At 43.8% G+C, this 16160-nt stretch overlaps 1 protein-coding gene across 1 annotated transcript in view; it reads left to right on the top strand.

Moving 5' to 3' along the window:
- The window catches only part of RAB20 (RAB20, member RAS oncogene family), a 33136-nt gene extending 17434 nt beyond the window's left edge, over window positions 1-15702 (top strand). Inside the window, exon 2 of the mRNA XM_083168675.1 lies at window positions 14589-15702. Within this exon, the coding sequence (XP_083024801.1) occupies window positions 14589-15103 (515 nt within the window). The 3' untranslated portion in view covers window positions 15104-15702. The remainder of the gene's footprint in view (window positions 1-14588) is intronic.
- Window positions 15703-16160: the final 458 nt, after the last annotated feature.

Raw genomic sequence — 16160 nt, 5'->3', positions numbered from 1 at the left:
TTATACACGGGCAGTGGCATATACATGTGGGCAGTATACATACGGGCAGCGGTATATACATGTGGGCATTATACACAGGGGCAGCGGTATATACATGTGGGCATTATACACAGGGGCAGCGGCATATACATGTGCTCATTATACACACGGGCAGCGATATATACATGTGGGCAGTATACATACGGGCAGCGGCATATACATGTGGGCATTATACACAGGGGCAGTGGCATATTCATGCGGGTATTATACACAGGGCAGCGGCATATACATATGGGCATTATACACACGGACAGCGGCATATACATGTGGGCATTATATACATGCGGACATACACATAACAGTTCTGCCCACCACTGCAGAGACACCAGGGCTGGCTAATTAATGCCCAGCAATGTGAGGGTGATATGGATGACTGACAGATCCAGGGATTGTCATTTATTCATAAAAAGTGACAGTGTGGAGGAAGTGAGTGTCACCCCCAAACAGGTTTATGTGATTGTGTCTGATCATCATAATCAGACCTAATCACATAAATCTGTTTGGTGGTGAATCCAGGGGTAAATGACAACCCCTGGATCTGTCAGTCACTGGGGAAGGGAGTGGTTGGGTGAGAGGAGCGGCATTTACCTTTTATTTTTTACACTGTTTTAGCTGCTGCTGCAAAGCGTGATTGAGGGTGCTGCTGCTGCGGCTTATGGACGCTAGTCCCACTCCGTCCTCCAATGCTCCCACCCATGCAGTGCATGGCGGGCGCATTCCAACACTTGCGTGAGTCCCACTCCCTACTGCCCGCCAATCACTGCGGGTGCATCACCTCCACAGCCCCATTGATTGGCGGGCGCGTCTTCCCGTTATCTGTGTGGGCGGGCGAGGCCGGCCGGTGCATCACCTCCACAACCCCAGTGATTGGCGGGCGCGTCTCCCCGTTGTCTGTGTGGGCGGGCGCGGCCGGCCGGTGCATCACCTCCAATGTTTTGCTGTATGGTAAGCAGCAATGTATGTAGGTGGGCGGGCAGGAGTGCGGGGGCCGTATCCGGCCCGCGGGCCGGAGCTTCCCCACCCCTGGTCTAAAGTAACCTTGCCATTATATGATGAATCCTTATTTGTTGTTTTCTTCTGTGACGTTATTCCTAGACCCTTTATGCTCTGATCGGTACACCAGGCAGGGAACTGCATGGGTTTTAAAAGATGCAGGGTGCTAGAGTGAACACTAAGGGGTAAATTTATAAAGCTTCGAAAAAATCAAAAGTGGTCATGTTGCCCATATCAACCAATCAGATTTTGTCTATCATTTGTCTATTGCTTCCTGGAAAATTATAAACTGACCTGATTGGTTCCTGTGAGCAACATAATCACTTTTAATTTTTTAAGTATTTTACCAGTACTATGCAGCAATAGAAAATCATTATTTTCTAAAAAAAAAAAAAATTGGATTAATCATTGTAACAATTATAAAACAATTGTTTTTCTCTTAGCAGTCACTAGTGAATGGAAATGTTTTAATGTTACACTCAACCCAGATATTAATTAATGTGTGATATATAAATTATATTAGTAAAGGATCTGGAATGGGTATCGTTTACCCTCTGTGTTGCCTGTTGCAGTTTTGACTTGGTAACCTGTAAACAGTGGATACTTGTCTTACATCTACCTCTACACTTGCTATCCTATTGTATTACATGATGTTAAACATTTATGAATGTATCTTCATGTCATAGACTTCCTGATTATTCTCTACTTGCTATTGGATTTATCACTGCTGCAATCCGGTGAGCACAATAGGTTTTGAAAGGTTTTATAGGCGATACTTTTCATTAAATGTCTACATAAGTGTGTGTGTGTGTGTGTGTGTGTGTGTGTTGAGCTTGTCCTTTATTTTGAAAATTACTGTGAAAAACAGCACAGTAATATATTCTCCTAAAATGGAATAGTATGAATAACCGTTTACAAAATGGACCATTTACAGATAAAAATGAAAACAATCGCAGGTATGTTTTGGGCCAAACATACCGGCTTCCACATGCAGTTGTGCAGAGTTTCCAGGTACACGTGCAAATTATGGCATTACCATAACAAAGTCATTGGGATGCTATGGCCAAGTGGCTGGAGAAAAGCAAGTTTTTATTTTATGGAGAAACATTTGAAGTCTTCCCTAGCTCTAGAGATTTGAGGCCATGCCTTATCCTGTACTTCCAGTTCTCTAATTTGGCAGTTCATTTTTGGGTACACTTTGCCTAAATGAAAAGACAATCAACACTTAAGGTCCATACACACTGAGCGACTATGCCCAGGTGTATGGACAGCAATGATGTCAATCATCGCTGGGGGGGGGGGGGGGGGGGGGAAGCCGCTCAGTGCATACACATTGAGCGGCTTTCCCCCTGCCCGGCGCCGACTGAGGGTGTTGGACGGCGTTGCATAGCGCAGAGCTATGCAAAGCCGTCCTCACCGCCGCTCATCTGCTGGTATTACCAGCAGATGAGCGTCTTTCCCGGCAATGATGCGGGAGCGCGCAGCAGCGCTGGGGCATACACACTGGGCGGCTTTGAGCTGAAAGCTGCTCAAACAGGCAGTTTTGAGCAACTTTCAGCTCAAAGTCGCCCAGTGTATATGGGCCTTTTAAATGCCACATTGAATACAGAAAGTCTTTCATAACTTTCAGCCATGGATAAGGCTCAATGTCCGTGGGGCAACTGCCTCACAGCACTGAGATCATGGGTTTGGTTCCCACCATGGCTCTAATTGTGTGCAGTTTGTATATTCTCCTTGTGTTTGCGTGGGTTTCCTCTGGGTTTTCCAGAATATAGATTCCCCACTGGGGCAGGAACTGTTGTGAATGTTCAAATATTATCTGTTAGTGCTGGAGAATGTGTGCGCTTTATAAATAGCTAGTAATAAATAATAAGTAAGTACATTTTTCCAGAAAAGTGAAATTTGTTGTTGGAAGAGTATATTACAGTGGAAAGTTTGTGTTGACTTGCAAGGTGCTATGACTGTGGCCATGCCACCTAAAATCTATTCCCTCCCCATAAGACATATTTTTATTGCTATAAACACCTTCCCAAAACCACAATGGCAAATGGACAGCTTACTGCAATTGAAGAATAAATGGTGAATAATGGGATGAGATCAAATTGTCACAAATACGTAATTACATATATGTACGCATAAAAAAGTTGTTCTTTAAAAAAAATCATAAAAATATATATTTTTTTAAATATAAAATATTAAGTGTTTTTTTTTTAAAGTAGTAGTAGTAGTTCATTTATTTATAAGGCGCCACAAGGTGTCCGCAGCGCCGTACATAACAAACAAATTACAAGGTAACGTACAGGGTGTGTTGATAAAATACAGCATAAATAGGGGTCTAGCTGGTAGAACTAAAATCAGCATCAGTTCTGAAGTAGGTGTGGAAATTGTCGAGGAGACTAAAGATGAAGTAGAGGAAGGGAAGAACAGGGCAGGAGCGCTGGTGAGGTAAAGAGGTAGGGTGAGTACGTGAGGAAGGAGGACCCTACTCATAAGAGTTAACAGACTAAAAGGAGGTGGGTGGACGAAAGAAAAACAATAGGATAAGTAGGAACGGATGGGAATGGATGGAGGGGTAGGGTAGGCAGGATAGGAGGAGCAAAAGAGGTTAGCAGGAGGAGGGAAAGTTGCATTCCCAGCCACTTTACGTCTAAAGCTGGCATGTTATATCAACCTTTCGACTGAACAGCCAATGTTTCATCATTCAATCATTGACCAATGTGTACCAGTAATATGCCTGTGAATGGTGATGTCAGAAATATTGTGTTGTCTGTGCCAAAAGCTGCTCAGTTTACTTATTTAAGCTTTATTCAGCTTGAAAGCCCAGTGTGTACGGAGAAGCGATGAATGCTAATGCATGCTCCCGCATCATCACTGGCCCGACTGCTCATCTGCTGGTATCACCAGCAGATGAGCGACTGAGTGGATGGCTTTCCATAGAATCCTGCTATGGAAAGTCGTTCCACCTGTGGATAATCGCTAAAATGGGGCAAAAACCACTCAGTGTGTATGGACCTTAACTAGGAAATCTGATGAGAGCTGAAAATACAACTTTCTTTGTATGGTTGTGCATATTCTTCCTTGACCTGATACTTGTTTATTAATGCAGATTCTTTGTGTCATCCTCTGCTGTCACTCTTGGAATGTTGTATGTGAGTGTGGAATGCACCCTTCCAGTTATATAGATCTCCTGACTATCACTATTTGACATGTGCCTAACATGGCTTTGTGATGTGATTCCTTTTTAGAGGCAGAACATTGTGAAAAAGTGGATTATCATAATGGCAACTATAATGAACTATATAGTCTGCCAAATGTCTAATAAATAAGAACCCTTTTAGTCCTATTACATGGACTGCCATGTCTACTGTAAACTCTTGCTGCCCCAACAGCTGATCTGGCCCTTGCTATACTATTCAGATGTTTTACATTCCTGCTGAACCCTTCCCACTGCTGTAACAATTCACCATCCCACTGCCATTTCAGACTAACGGCTTCTTTGTTAAGCTGTGGTATAATGTATTTGTAGTATGTTTGAGGGACAGTAGAATTGTTATGGAAAGATAAAATGAACCATAAAGTACCAACAATCCAGCTCCTGTCATTTTAAATCACAACCTGTAACATGTCAATTAGGAGCTGATTGGCCAGCACTGTGGGCCTTATTCGAGTTCACTCTTTCTGACAAAATCCTTCTTAGATGGACAAAACCATGTGCACTGCAGGGGGGCAGATGTAACATGTGCAGATAGAAATAGATTTGGTGATTTCTTTGCAGGGTAAATACTGGCTGCTTTATTTTAACACTGCAATATAGATCTCACTTTGTAGTAAAACCCCACCCAAATCTAATTAGATCTGCACAAGTTACATCTGCCCCCCTGCAGTGCACATGATTTTGTCCATCTAAGAAGGATTTTGTCTGAAAGAGTGAACTCGAATAAGGCCCTGTATCTCTTCACTTTACTACTTTCCAAGGCTAAGTACTCTTATAGGGCCTACACATGGGGTAGCGGCTAGATCCCCTTCGTTGGGAGGACCTTTCCCATCATGCACTAGGTCCACATCAACTTGGAAGGAGAATAGTAACCTATGGCGAGCGAAGCAAGAAACCGTGCTTCAAGCGTGGCAAGTGAAGTGAGCCTGCGAGGGTACAATGCAGCTGAAATAAAAGGAAATAACCTACACCAAACCTATATTTGAGACCAACCGCAAACAACGTATGATGTCACATCCGTGTCCTTTCAGTGAAGGGGAACTAGGCACAACTAGTGCTGAGTGATCTATGTGATGCTAGATCGTTCAACACACAGCGCTGTACAGAAAAGTGTCAGTGATGTGTGCTGAGCGATCTAACAGGGCCAGTGTTCTCCGGTGAGTACACTGGCCCTGACTGGCAATCTGACTAGATTTATCCTGCAAGCAGGGTCTTACATCGCTATCATTGTGGCCACCACACACAGAAGGATGTAGGGTCATTTTCGAAGTGATCTAGTCAGCTCGCTTAGAAAATGGGTTAAACTTAATCTAAAATTAATCCCGGCAAGTACATATCAAGAGATGGCATATAAGATGCTCCATAGAGCATACTTGTCGCCTAAAAAACGACATATCATGGGTATCTCAACAGACTCTAAATGCCCAAAATGCTTTACAGAAAATGCTGATATTATGCATTGCTTCTGGGGATGCCAACTTATCCAGAAATTCTGGAAAGACCTCTGCTCTTATAGTACAACGACATTAAATATTTCCTTCCAATGCACCATATCTTGGGCAATCTTTGGCTGTTTAGCTGACCAGCCCCAAATCCCTAAATATACTAAGAAGCTTGTGGTGCTCCTGTCTGCAGTGGGTAGAAAAGCTATACTGCAGCAGTGGATTCACACGGCCGCGCCCACTGTTGATATGGCCACGGCGAGACTTTTATTTCTATTCACCATGGACTGGCTTGAGACAACTATACACAAAGAAAAACTTACGCCTTCCCTCTTCCGCTGCTGGGAAAAATTTATACAAACTCTACCCCCCCAAACTAAAATAGCAATACGTAACTGTTTCCAACACACTACATGGTATTCTTACCAACTACTAGCTAATAACGACCCTATTCCCCTTTAAACAATTACTATACCATTCCCTATATCTTGTCTGACCTGTACTGGATGGATTCTTTGTGGATGGATCGATGGCTCCCGGACATAGACTGAAGGTGACATATTATTTCTTTCTCTTTTTATTTTGTTTAGTTCTGTTAACTATTCGAGTTATAGTTCAAAATAAATACAAAAATGTTTGTTTCATGCTATACTATAAAAATTTTTTTGGCACTTTTTTGGGCACCCACTGTACTCTTCTACAGAAGTTAGTTGTGTAGAATATATATATCAGAAATCATTAGGCTGACATGACACTCTGCCCATGTATTACCTCTCTGTCATAGGAATAACTAGGAAAACTCATAGAGACGACACAACTTCAATATCGTTTAATATCACTTCACATTGTACTATATATTGTTGAGCTACTACAGCCATCATTGTACAGATATTTGATGTCTCAAAGTATTCTGTTTTCTATGTACCATGTTTAATGTGCTGACTCCTAATAAAAACATTTTGGAAGAAAAAAAAAGAAAATGGGTTGAAATTGCCACGTGTGTAGGCCTTATAAGTTTTTCAAGAATGTGTGTTCCTTATAATTAGTAAACTGTTGAATATAGAAGCCTTTGGCATTCACATTAGCCTTCTGTCTACTTACCAGCAGCTGTTTGTTGAGTCATGGAAGGCATTCTACAGTATGTGGTTTTGTAAATCCAGTGCGTAACCTCTGCATTCCTCTCTAGCTCAGTGCTCTTCCAAGTAATATAATGACTATGGTCCCATTTCTGCTACAACTATCTGCTCATGGTGGTCTAATAAGAAAGAGGCAGTTATTGAGCAATAATCCTAGGAAAGAATGTCCAGGGCCAAAGAAATAATGAGATTCCACACCAATGTTTCTTATATTTTCTTATATTTAATGTTTACATTTAAATAATTGTAAATGTAGGTAATTGCAATAAGTTTTGTTTTAATAAAAATGTAATTCATAAATACCCAATTTGATAAACAACTGCTCATTTTCTGATGCTTATTAGTTTCATTGCTGACTTTTTTTTTTTTTTATTATTATTGCAAACCAATGGGTTAAATGGTTGAAGGTTTTATAGAATGTTGAGAGAGTCTATGAAAAACCAATGCACTTGCTGCCTGAAGATTTATAACTAGCAAAAAATATTGCCAAGCAAATGGACAAAGAAACTCTTGAGCGCTAACTAGTGTCCTGTTGCTGCTTGTACCCAAACATTAGTTCAACTGCAAACTATAAAAAAGGACAAAAGATAAAAAGTTTTTTAGGGACCTCTCGCAGCGCTGGGCCCTTGGATTCAGAGCAAACTAGATGTTCATATACACTTCATTGCGATATCCAAATTGAAAGCAAGGTACTTGTGTATTTTGGCGGCGCCCCCGATGTCCGTCGTACGACGAACAGATCGCATCGCATGCCATGCACCCGATGGCATGCGATGCGACGCGATTTTGACCCCCTATACGACCAAAAATCGTATAAGCACCCTAAAGGGTGCTTTTGAGCACCCAAATGGGTGCTTACAATGTTAAATGCACCCCCACGCCACCCCCCACTATAAACGTGAACCCGAAGCGTGGCGAGCGGCGGCGGTACGCGTCCTACGACCTTTTCATACCCCCACTATCCACGTCGGCGTGGAGTTGAGAATAGAATAGTGTGGCGAGCGCAGCGAGCCACCGAGCCCGAAGCGTGGCGAGCGGACGCGGATACCTTCACAGTTATACGCGTCCCCTCGCGGGCTTCACAGGTGTCCGTGGCGACGCGGACACCTGTGAAGCCCGCGAGGGGACGCGTTTACCTGTGAAGGTATCCGCGTCCCCTCGCGGGGCTCGCTGCGCTCGCCACGCTTCGGGCTTGCTGCGCTCGCCACACTATTCTATTCTCAACTCCATGCCGACGTGGATAGTGGGGGTATGAAAAGGTCGTAGGACGCGTACCGCCGCCCCTCGCGGGCTCGCTGCGCTCGCCACGCTTCGGGTTCACGTTTATAGTGGGGGGTGGCGTGGGGGTGCATTTAACATTGTAAGCACCCATTTGGGTGCTTAACATTGTATAAGAACCCATTAGGGTGCTTATACAATGTTTAATCGCATCGTATGGCATCGTATGCCATGTACAATGGCATACAATTTCAAAATTGTATGCCATCGTGCACTATCATACGATATTGCGTCGCATCGCATACCATCGTATGTGTTATGGTATGCGATGCGATGGGCGCCGCCAAAATACACAAGTACCGAAAGCAATATAGTCCACTCTTCTTAAAAAATCCACAAACATTTTATTCAAAAATATCATGAAAAACTCCAAGTAAACGGATGGCTTCCACATACAATAAAAAACAAACAGTTCTCCTCACAAGCAAATGTCACTACACCATCAAAAAGCAGGAAAATAGGTCTGGTTTGTTACATCTGAATTTTCCTGCTTTTTGATGGTGAAGTGACATTTGCTTGTGAGGCATATATGAGCCATAATGCCTGTGTGTGTGTGTGTGTGTGTGTGGAGATACTGGGATGGATTTGGCAGCAAATAATGGCAGATTAAAGCATCTAGGAAGCCTGTCACCTGACCAGCCTGGCTAATATAGGAGCCTAATCAGTTGCCCCTTCTTCCTCCCCACATAGGAGTCATCTCTACTCTGGGCCTAATGCTTGAACATATTGTTTTACAGGGGACAGGGCAGAGGAGAGGGCCTAGTGTTATAATGCTGTTGTAATCTTTGGTTGCCTATTATGAACCTAATGCCCACTATTGCTGTGGGTAAAGACAACAAGTGCTAAACACTTTGGTGGACTGGTGGGAATGTTAAAAACACTGGTGCCCCACTGGAGCTGTGACTGATTTGTCCAATCTATGTGGGCACAGGGGGTCCCTCCTGAATCTATATTTTCAGAAGACTGTCACTCCACTTCTTGGCCTTGTGAGCTTGCCTCTCATCAGCTGCATTAATCTCAAAATATATCCCCACCCAACCTCTCCGCTCTGCACAACATCTGCATCTCTCATCCACACTCATTACTAAAGCCCATTCGCAATTGCAAGACTTTCTTTGTGCTGCTCCCACCCTATGGAATGCCCTTCCACACACATTAAGACTCTCCTCTAGCCTCCAAACTTTCAAGCGTTCCCTGAAAACTCCCTTCTTCAGGCAAGCTTATCATATTCCGGAACCTTCACATAACCTCCAGTAGCAGTCATATCTAATTACATCCCATCAGGACTGTCTTGTAATCTGGTGGGACTGCCATGCTATGGAATCCTATCCTTAGAGTATGTACCCCTCCTATTATCCCTATAGATTGTAAGCATGCGAGCAGGGTCCTCCTACCTCTTTGTCAGTTTGTTACTACCCAGTTTGTTTTATGACTGTTTCCAATTGTAAAGTGCAATGAAATATGCTGCGCTATATAAGAAACTGTAAATAAATAAATAAATTAATCACATTGTACGCCACCTAGATGGCAAGGGGGCCCAGTAGAAGCGTTCTTGCAAGAGTGCTGTTGCTGCCGGGGCTTCTGTATCTTGATGTCATTTTTCTTCTTTATGCCTTTTTCCATCTGCTCTCTCTTCTGTTTTAGCCTTTCAGCTTCTTCTGTCTTTCAGCTTAGCTCTATGTTGTGGCTGTTTTTTTTTTCTTCCATCTTTGGGATCTCTTCTAAGCTAATGCACTGCCTTGTCCTAACTCACACTGGGTTATATAAGCTTGAGGGAAAAGGGTGAAGCCAGTATTTTATTTGCTTACCATAGAGGCTCCTCATTGGCTAACCGGTGCTGGTATAGATGATTGACAATGTCTAGTTTGACAGTCACTAGGTCGACCACTAATGGTCTATAGCATGGGTCTTCAACCTATGGCCCTCCAGATGTTGTGAAACTACATGTTCCAACATGCATTGCCGCATTTTTTCCTATAAGAGCATGCCAAAACTGTCAGGGCATGCAGCGAAATGTAGTTCCACAACATCTGGAGGGCCGCAGGTTGAAGACATGTGGTCTATAGTGACTAGGTTGACACCTAAGAATGGTCGACATACCCTAGGTTGACCTTGACAGAAGGTTGAGACAAGATAATGGTTGACATGTACATGGTCAACACTCATAAGGTTGACATGAGTTTTTTGGGTTGTATATATATCGGCATGGGCACCTTATTAGTGCACCGCATCCTCTCGCATGGCTCATTGCGCACGCCATGCTTCGGACAATATTATGGTCCAACTATATGCTCACTTGGATGCTAAAGTATGAACCAAGTCATTACAAAAAAAAAAAATCACAAAAAACTCATGCCAACCATGTCAACAAGGAGTGTCGATCATGTACATATGGACTTTTAGCTTGCGTCGACCTACTGACCTTGTCGACCCAGGGACTGGATACCAGCTAACTCACTACGAATATTGATTGGTGGCACGTGGCACCAAATCTATAAAGTGCTGCAAGTTTATTGGCTGTGCTTGAATTTCTGCAGGTTTACGCTTTCCACAGCCTAAAGGCGGGTACTTTCTGTGCTCACTCAGGTAAAAGATCCCGATCAACAGAGTACTCTGTGCCCTAGCTTGAACCCCTGTGAGCTCTGTACATACTGTGCAAGAAATAGCTCAGTGTGTACATGTAAAGTTTTTCCATATAGAGAAAAGCAAAATTTGTAAGCATTAGCATTCACATTCATCACAAATGTTTTGCATAACACATGTCGTCGGTACAGATATTGTCCATGTGATAAAACTGCGATGTCAGAGTATCCATATTGCCCTCTTCTGTTTAGGAAGTGGAAGTTCTGTAGCCATATTATAGCATATCCTCTTTACAATTCTCATTTCTGGAATCTGTTTCTTGAAGCCAAGTTGTATGATGTGTTTTGTGCATTGCAAGAATAGTTGGTAGAACCTGTTGCATCACAGCAGCGTCCTCTCTCTTATTCATACATTTATACCCCGCCTGCTTGTACTAATATTTTTGGTAAGAGGTTAATCCAGGCTGCTGTCCAGCTGCTAGAGGGTGGCAGGAAGCCACAGGCAGGTGCAGTGTGTAATGTAATGTCTCTGGAGATTATTCAGAGCACAGTGTAGGTTTGGTAACGCTAAGCTTCTGTTAGCGAGTTTTGCCCAGACGTTTGGGGATATTTTCTATTCTATAATGCTCTTAAAAGTTAAATACGTAGGCCATCTTGGCAAAGCTGGGACACTGGTGACCTAATTATGCCAGCTACGGGCAGGAGAATTGTGCTTGGTGTTGACGCAGGTGTTTTGCCTGCTCATGGGGGTGATGCCTGGGTGACATTTCCTCCGCATCTACTTTTCCCCTCCTGTCTCCTCATATATCTGCCCACAATAGTCCCTGGAGTGAGAGGGTCTGATCCTGATTGTTACCACAGACTCTGAGGTAGAAAAATTATTTCTGAGTTAGAAAAACATTTATTCCACTTCCCAGACAGAAAAAAAAACATTTTTTTTATATCATTATACTTAAGACTTGAGCTGATGCTGCTTGTAGTGATTCCTTATTGCTTACTCTTGATCAGAGAGCGGGAAAAGCTGACATTTGACAGTCATATTATTTAGGCTCTCTGACAGAAAGCGTGTGTCACACCCGAAACAGTGTGCTGCTGCTGTCACGTCTGACACATGCACAGAGGGGATGGACATCGCATCACATTGTTTCATATCAATGATCGTACTTCTACCATTCGGTGGCAGCATTCCAATATTTGCCACCATTGAATGGTAAAAATGTGATGGTCATTCGATGGTCCTGCTCCCCCTGCCAGCCGGGATACGGTCGTATTGTCCACAGTCATTAGGTCAACAGGCAACAAGGTCGACCGGGTTCTAGGTCAGGGCCGAAACTAGGGTTTCCGGCGCCCGGGGCAAGGCAGTCATTTGGTGCCCCCCCCCAGTGATGCTGCTGCGCGTCGGAGGCGCGCCGAAATTTTCGGGGGGCGTGGCCTAATTTGGGGCGTGGCCTATAATCGCTGCTCTCTTGCGAGGCCACGCCCCCATTTTGCCGCTATGGGGGCATGACCCAGAGGCTCTGTGAGCCTCTAGCCATGCCCCCAGCCCCCTGGCTGTGGGAATAGACGCTGTGCGCATGCGCACAGCGTTTATTCCCCGCTGCTTAGTTAGCAGCTGACAGGGGGGACCGGACCAAATGACGCCTTGTCCCTGGCGCTGGAGACCCCCCCCTTGACGTTGCTCAGGCTGGCTCCTACCCGGTGTGCTGGCAAGTGGCGACGGCGGGGTGGCATCCTCTGCTCAGCGCTGGAGGCGGGAGGGAGTCGGGCGGCAGGACAAGGGTGCGCAGTGTGGCGTCACCACGTTGCGCCGTTTGATGTCAATAGAGGCGGGGGGCGGGGCTAGCATATTCAACGATGCCGGGTTCACAGCATCGCCGTCAGCAACACCTGTCACCGGACCTCACAGCGCCCCTCACCTCCAGCGCCCGGTGCGTGTGACCCCCCCAGCCCCCCCCTAGTTACGGCCCTGTCTAGGTTGACATGGATGAATGTCGACATGGGTAAGGTCGACAGGTTGTGAGGTCGACATGGGTTTTTTCACTGTTTTTTGAGCCGACATGTGCCGACTGGCGGTATTTCATGCCCTACCATCCACTAGTGCGTGGTGGGAGTATAAAATAGTGTGCCCGAAGCATCGCGAGCGAAGAGGTTCACTTACAACTGTGTCCATGTGTCAACATTCGGGTAAAAAAAACAGTGACAAAACCCATGTCGACCTCGCGGCCTGTCGACCTCACCCATGGCAACCTAACGCATTTGTCGACCTTGTCCCATATCGACCTAGACACCTGTCGACCTAGAACCCTGTTGACCTAGTTGCCTGTCAACCCAACGGTGTCGACCTAAGTCGGGTCGACAATACGATCCACACCCTGCCAGCCTTGCTGCAGTGCTTCTGCGTATGCGTGGTTGTGCTGAAAATATTTGCGCATGTGCAAATATGGCTTATTTTTGCACATGCGTAAATAATTTTTTTTTTTTTTTTTATGCAATAGTCAGTTACCATTGCAATGAAAGATTAGATGGTGGAGGTCCAGACATCATTTGATGGTGGGCTTCCGATGTCCATACTTAATGCACAGTCTCCTGTCTGCCTGCGCGCTAGAGTCTTCTGCCTGATGGCTCAGCCCAAGTGGTCATATGACCATGAGACACCTGGCCCCACCCTGCACTCTAGGTCCAAGCTAGAGTAGGTGACATTTCCTCCACTTTGCCTTGTTGCAGTGGTAACCGGGTGGCTGAGCACTGCTGCTAGGTGGTAAGCCTCCAGATGAGCAAACAGTGTGGAGAGCTGCCTGACTACTTTTAGTGTGTCTAGGAATTTATCATTAATACTGCTGCCAAATGTGACTAAGGTGAGCCACACATGCCTTGTAGGTCATTAATGTGTCACATTGAGCACAATAGTCTTGTGACAGCACCAGCTGGAAATGAAAGTGTTCTTTACTGGAGATGTGGTCAGAAATCTCTTTTGTTCAGTATGGAAAGCTCTGTGTAAGCACTTAACTTCCCAAAACTGCTAAGTGATACTCACAAATAGCCTAACTACTTTTGGTATATATGTCAACCAATGACCTGTATCTATGTCATGCAAAATTGTTCTTGCATTTATATTATAAAGCATGTATTCAGAGGCCAGAGGATACAAAACCAAATGAGTTAAAGAATGAGTCTGTGGCATATTTTGGGTATCCTGGGCTATTTGCTAGAGATCTGTGACAAATCATTACGCTATATAAAGGGGACATTCAATTGTTTTACTAGCATGGCCAGGCCACCTGACTGAGCTATTCAATTGTTGCTCCTATTGGACACGAATGCCACGGGCACACCCATTTCTGCTCACAGCCTCTTGAGGTGGCGATTGCAAACGTGTGAGGTCTGTGGTTTCGACGTCCAAACTGTGATTTGGATGTGCTGATGGGGAATAAAGACTTTATGTGGCTAAATCCAATCTATTTGGGCAAGACAAGTGCGAAAGACAATGGGCACAAAAAGCAATTACTGTAAATTCTCCCATCGGATGCCCATTAATTAACCCTGTGTGTAAAACTATTGAATTTCCCTCATAGAGTTCAATTCAAATTGCAGGTCTGTTGGTGACATGTCTAAGCCTCTTTCTTATCTAGTTTACAGGTTATCTCCTAAGCAATCAGTATGTAAGAACTCTCATATCAGAAATTACTTCCATATTATAGTCTGTAAAAAGGAAGGAAAAAAATTGATGGTTTGTGAATATTTTTTTTTAGCTCTGTCATTTTTTGTCTTGTGAAAGGTTAATCGCAGAGGAGAGGGTGGGGCTTACTACTGTGTCGGTGATGTAGTAGAGGCATTTGCATAGAAAGAACAAGCTCTAGTTTTTCGTCCTGCAGACATTCACTATGTATTGTTCATTCTATTTCAGGAAGGGAACAGTTTCATGGCCTGGGTTCTATGTACTGCAGGTCAGCTTCTGCCATTATCCTGACCTACGATGTTAGTAATATGCAGAGTCTCCTGGAACTTGAAGACCGATTCCTGGGCCTTACAGACACAGCAAGTGATGACTGCATCTTCGCAGTGGTAGGGAACAAAATTGACCTCACTGAAGATTGTGAAGCAGAAAAAGATTTAGAACCAGAGAGGGCTCGTAGCTCCAGTACTTCCAAGGTGCGCAGACAAGTTACTAAAGATGATGCTATTGCCTTATATAAGCGCATCATGAAATACAGATTGGTGGATGACAGTAATGCTCCAGCTGCAGACAAGATGTGTTTTGAAAGCAGTGCCAAAACTGGATACAATGTTGACGTCTTGTTCGAAAGTGTTTTTAACATGGTCATTCCATTGATTGTGAAAAAAAGAGCCAATGAACCGCAGGACACTATCAATCTGGCACAAATCAGTCGGGAGAAACAGACTAAAAATGGCTGCTGTTAGCGCTTTGCATTTTTTTGCACTTACTGTAACCCAAGGTTATGACGGTGGCCATTGACAATGGCTATTAGAGGGAAATGATTTGCGCCTTTCACGCCGTGCCCATGAGAAAATCTAAAGAAATTAGAGCAAACCGAAATTTTGCACAACCTTTTTAGAACCCATCACTTTAAGCATAGCTGTCTTACTACCTAGTCTGTATAATAGATTCCTGCAGTGAGGTGCTCCCGACGGTTTGTTAAGTCGTACTTTGTCAAGGAAATGCAGCTTTTTAGTACATTACTATTTATAACATTTGTCACAATTCCACTACCTAACAATGTTTTTTATTATGCCAGTGTGTCATGTACTTGGAATTATTTTGTATATCAATATTTGTATGTATTAACTTTTTTTTGATCAAACTTATAATATGTATAATTAGTTTAAAAAGTCTGCTGGCATTGAATGTCATGTATAAACCTGCTAATTTCTATGTGATTTATCATGTTAATACATATATGTGGCATATCATGTTTTGTAAATTATGATCATCATTGACAAGTGATTTAACACGAATTCTGTAACATTTACTGATCTTACATTAAATTCACAAAGAAGAACTTTTATTATTATTAATTATTATTATATTAAATTATGTCACTGTGGTGTTGTGAACAACTGCACCATAAAGGTGCCCTTACACGGTCCGCTGGATCGGATCGCAACGCATACATTTTGGACATTGACATTGAAAATTAGCACTGCGTCCCCTCGGGCACGGAGCCTCGCTAAGCTTAGCACACTATTTTATTCTCCCACCGCACCCTAGTGTAAATACCGCCCGTCGGGACATGTCGGCTCCAAAAAAAATGTTGACCTTTTGACTGTCGACCTAACCCATGTTAACCTAATGACCCTGTTGACCTAATGATCCCAACAACACAAGATGTGGTCCCAGGCACTGTATCCACGGTAATTAATATACAATATAGTGAATATAAAAGTCTCTAGACTTGTGGACTTCAACTAGGTCCCTCCTTCCGTCTGGTCTTTGTATTCAAACACTGGTGACTGACCT

The sequence above is a fragment of the Crinia signifera genome, chromosome 2 (assembly GCF_055691185.1).
Source record: "Crinia signifera chromosome 2, ASM5569118v1, whole genome shotgun sequence".
Classification (NCBI taxonomy): Eukaryota; Metazoa; Chordata; class Amphibia; order Anura; family Myobatrachidae; genus Crinia; species Crinia signifera.
This window is presented reverse-complemented; position numbering and strand designations above follow the sequence as displayed.